Genomic DNA, 5,000 nt, shown 5'->3' on the forward strand with positions numbered 1-5,000 from the left:
GGCGTAGGTCATGCCAGCGGACAACATGAGCCCAATGGTAACGCCCTCTAGAGCCTCGAAGTACAGGGCGCTCACTGGATCGTATATGGAAGCGTAGCCTGAAGGAAAGGTGCTTAGAGAGAATGTGCTAAGGAATACAAAGGAAGGTTGAGTTATGGGAGGAGGGTAGAGTAGTGGGTGGTGCAGAGAGAGAGAGAGAGAGAGAGAGAGAGAGAGAGAGAGAGAGAGAGAGAGAGAGAGGGGGTGGTGGGGTAGGGAAGGGGTACTAATGGTTGAGGTGGAGAAAGAAGTGTGGTTGTTTTAGTGGAGGAAAATTGTGTAGAGGTGATGGAGGAAAGAGGTAAAGGAGGAGGAGGAGGAGGAGAAGAAGAAGAAGAAGAAGAAGAAGAAGAAGAAGAAGAAGAAGAAGAAGAAGAAGAAGAAGAAGAAGAAGAAGAAGAAGAAGAAGAAGAAGAAGAGAAGAAGAAGGCGGAGGAGTAGATTGAAATTATGGTGTGTGTTGTAAGAAGTGGAGTAATAATTATAAGAAAAGGAAGAGACTGACGTAATGTTTTTGGAGGAGATAGAGAAAGAAGAAGGAAAGGATAGGGGAAAGAGGAGGAGGAGGAGGAGGAGGAAAAGAATGCAAAGAAGAAGAAAATACAAAGAAGAAGAAGAAGAAGAAGAAGAAGAAGAAGACAGAACAAATAAAAGACGAAAGCAAATAAAAGAAAACCAAACGAAAGAAAAGAGGAAGAAGACTCACTCACTCACTCACTCACACACTCAATATACCCACTCACACAATCACCCACACTCATTCACTTACCTGCAAATCTGAGAGCATACATGAGAAAGCCGGCAGCGATAACCCCAATATGACCAAACTTGTTGACAATGGGAGACATGAAGATAAGGAAGGGCAGGGCACTCGCCGCTCCCATGGTGACAGTCAGGCCCATGAGGGAGCGTGAGGCACCGAGGTCACCCAGGAACCAGAACAGGAACGCCTCCAGGAACCCGAAGAAGGCTCCTGAGGGGGGAAAGGGGATTAAAATGGTACTGTGATGGATTGGTAGATAAAAAGATAGGTTCATTAATTTGACTGACTGATAGATGGATAGATAGGTAGATAGATAGATAGATAGATAGATAGATAGATAGATAGACTGATAGATGAATTGATTGACTGCTTGACACATAGATGGATAGACTGATTGACTGACTGCCTGATAGATGATTAGATAGATAGATAAGTGAATAGATAGATAGATAGACAAACAGAAAGGCCGATAGATAGTTTTATTGACTAACTGACTGATTGACTAATAAGATAGATATTAAGATCTTTATACGTAGACGCAGCAATCGAGTCATTTGGCATTGAAAAGATAGAGAATATAAAAAAAATAAGATAAAAGAAAGGCTGAAGGAAAAATGAAGAGATGATGAGAGACAAGAATGACTACAGAAGACAAGGAGTTAAACAGTCTGGCCTTTTTTTTTATATTGTTTGTTACCATTAGCCAGTTTCCTCTTATGCATTAAAAGAAAAAAAAGTAATCATTTCGTTGCCAAGGAAGCTCAGAAGAATTGTTGGGACGAATATGTACATTGCCAGCAGATCAGACTGAAGATCGAGGGAAGAAAAATAAATAAATGAAGGAAAATACAATGAAACAATGAAATGCAGTGGAAGTTATTTATGCACTGTGTTAATTTGCTTTTCTTTATGACTTTGGGGAGTGGAAGGGTTAAGAGAGAGAGAGAGAGAGAGAGAGAGAGAGAGAGAGAGAGAGAGAGAGAGAGAGAGAGAGAGAGAGAGAGAGAGGAAATTAATGCGGCACAGTCACTTGCCTTCTCTCCACAATCTGTATTTTTAATGATAACAGAGGGAGCTTGTGACAGAAAGAGAGAGAGAGAGAAATCAGAGAGAGAGAGAGAGAGAGAGAGAGAGAGAGAGAGAGAGAGAGAGAGAGAGAGAGAGAGAGAGAGAGAGAGAGAGAGAGAGAGAGAGAGAGAGAGAGAACACAAAGAAAAGGATGAAACACAAAAGGAAGTGAATACAGTACCTTCCTTTATGACATGACAATGAGGAAGTTTAAAATCAAGATCAAGAACGAGTGAAAGAGCGAAGAAAAGAGAGAGATAAAGAGATAGATAAACAGAGCGATAAAGATTAATAAAAACAAATGCTGTATATCACCCATGCTTTCCTCCACAACCTATGCCTAACCACTCCAGTACCATGACGCGTTTCCATATTCACTTTGCTTACTATTAGATGATTATTATAAAATGGCCTAATCGTACACAAATCTTGCGTCACAGTACTGGAGGGATTACAAGAGAAAGAAAACGATGAAGAACAATATCAACAGATCTTATATTCTACCTATGCTTTCCTTCACTGTCTATGCTTACCGGAGAGCGTCATGGCGAGGAACAGCATGATCACCTCTGGGTTCTGTAGCAGTATCCAAATATTCTTCATGACTTGTTCACACGGGGTCTTGAATTTGAGGTCCACGGAGAGCGCCACCAGCCCCGCCAAGCCTTGTAGCCCCACGAATAGATAGAAAGCCGGCCTGTACAGGGAAGAGGAGGCTGTAATGTGGAGATATGAGGAGGGAAGGAGCAAGGGGGAGAGTGCGAGGGTGAAGAGAATACGAACATTGTAAATACGACTGTTGGGTGTTGAGAGAGGTGAGGGGACGGAAGTAGTTGTAGTAGTAGTAGTAGTGGTGGTAGTAATAGTAGTAGTAGTAGTGGTGGTGGTAGTAGTAGTAATAGTAGTAGTAGTGGTGGTGGTGGTATAGTAGCTGTAGTAATAGTAGTAGTGCTAGTAGTAGTGGTAATAGTAGTAGTAATGGTGGTAGCAGTAGTGGTAGTAATAGTGGTAGTAATAGTAGTAGTAGTAGTAGTAGTAGTAGTAGTAGTAGTAGTAGTAGTAGTAGTAGTAGTAGTAGTAGTAGTAGTAGTAGTAGTAGTAGTAGTAGTAGTAGTAGTAGTAGTAGTAGTAGAAACAGCAGTTCTTATTGTTATTATAGAAAGATATGATACTGTAGAAACTTTACCACAGAAGAGAGAGAGAGAGAGAGAGAGAGAGAGAGAGAGAGAGAGAGAGATAGGGTAAGAAGCAATTTGATATACAGAATCTTAGCACCGTGACCGAGGGGAACGGGTGAGCAGAGGGGAAAGAGGGTAAGGCATTAAGGAAACAGGAAGAGAGGGGAAAGGATAATGAGGAAGAAGAGAAAGAGGAGGAGGAGGAGGAGGAGGAGGAGGAGGGGAAGAATCATAAACTAGAGAAGGTGTTTACCAAAGAGAAGAGGAGGAAAAAAAAATATGAAGGGTAGGAGAAATGAGAGAGAGAGAGAGAGAGAGAGAGAGAGAGAGAGAGAGAGAGAGAGAGAATAATAAAAAAGTGAACAAAAGAGAAAAAAGAACGATTGAATTTATGTATCAATTTTTTTAGTATATTTATTTCTGTATTTGTTTATTTTCTTTCTACTCATTTTATTGAAGTGGGAGAAAAATAATGGTTTAGGACAGATAGATACAGACAGACAGACAGACAGACATAGGAACTGCATACGTACAGTGGTTATTGCACGAGGAAATGATGAAAGCATTGTGTGTGTGTGTGTGTGTGTGTGTGTGTGTGTTTCACTGTTTCATCTGCTGCAGTCACTGACGAGACAGCCAGACGTTACCCTACGGAACGAGCTCAGAGCTCATTATTTCCGATCTTGGGATAGGCCTGAGACCAGGCACACACCACACACCGGGACAACAAGGTCACAACTCCTCGATTTACATCCCGTACCTACTCACTGCTAGGTGAACAGGGGCTACACGTCAAAGGAGACACACCCAAATATCTCCACCCGGCCGGGGAATCGAACCCCGGTCCTCTGGCTTGTGAAGCCAGCGCTCTAACCACTGAGCTACCGGGCGTGTGTGTGTGTGTGTGTGTGTGTGTGTGTGTGTGTGTGTGTGTGTGTGAGAGAAGAGGACAAGATTTACGTGCGAGCGCAAACACACACACACACACACACACACACACTAATTGAAAGACGAGACAAGTCAAGTGAACAAGTGTGTGTGTGTGTGTGTGTGTGTGTGTGTGTGTGTGTGTGTGTGTGTGTGTGTGTGTGTGTGTGTGTGTGTGTGTGTGTGTGTGTGTGTGTGTGTGTGTGTGTGTGTGTGTGTGTGTGTGTGTGTGTGTGTGTGTGTGTGTGTGATGGATCGTGGCGTTATCTTGCTTGCTGTGGTCGATACACTGTGTATATTTGTATGTATGTATGTATTTATGTATGTGTTATCTGTGTTTCTATCTATTTATCTATCTATCTATCCATCTATCTATCTATATCTATCTATCTATATCTATATTTATCTGTCTGTAAATCAACCTATCTATCTATATCTATCTATCTATCTGCCTACCTATACCTACCTATTTATATTTTTATCTATCTATTCATCTATCTATCGGTCTATTAATCACTCAGCCTCTCTATCTATCTATCTGTCTATCTGTGTGCATGCATGTGTTTGTGTGTGAGTAAGTGACAGTGTGAGGACCCACCTGCATCACTTACCTGTAATCTGGGACGTGAATGTCGTGACTCATGGTGTCTATCAGCCAGCCGGAGAAGGGCGTGAACACCATGCAGCCGATGTAGCCCCACACCCTGCAGAAGGAGGTGACGTTAACCCTTTCAATACTGGGATGCATTTTTACCGTGAGATTTGTGTACTAGACCATTTTATCGACATTAGGAAGGGTCTATGGAGGTCAGAAGATTAATAGCCACAGTCTTCACTATTTTAACTCCCTCTTTACCATATAGAACACATTTCTACCTTGAGGTTTGTGTACTAGACCATTCTATTGACATTAGGAAGGGTCTATGGAGGTCAGAAGATTAATAGCCAAAAGTCTTCACTATTTTGATCTCCACGTAAGTTTCTGAAGCTCTATGAAATCAGCAAATACTTGTAGTAAGCAGAAG

The 5,000-nt window shown here is 42.0% G+C and overlaps 1 protein-coding gene across 1 annotated transcript in view; it reads right to left on the minus strand.

The window, feature by feature from the left end:
* Positions 1-5,000, minus strand: part of LOC123499607 — a 22,751-nt gene that overhangs the window by 2,173 nt on the left and 15,578 nt on the right. Inside the window, exons 6-9 of the mRNA XM_045247887.1 lie at positions 4,587-4,679; positions 2,404-2,567; positions 809-1,012; positions 1-98 (exon numbers count right to left, since the gene is read on the minus strand). The exon at positions 1-98 is cut by the window's left edge and continues 70 nt beyond it. Coding sequence (XP_045103822.1) covers positions 1-98; positions 809-1,012; positions 2,404-2,567; positions 4,587-4,679 — 559 coding nt within the window. The remainder of the gene's footprint in view (positions 99-808; positions 1,013-2,403; positions 2,568-4,586; positions 4,680-5,000) is intronic.

This window comes from Portunus trituberculatus, chromosome 50 (assembly GCF_017591435.1).
Source record: "Portunus trituberculatus isolate SZX2019 chromosome 50, ASM1759143v1, whole genome shotgun sequence".
Taxonomy (NCBI): Eukaryota; Metazoa; Arthropoda; class Malacostraca; order Decapoda; family Portunidae; genus Portunus; species Portunus trituberculatus.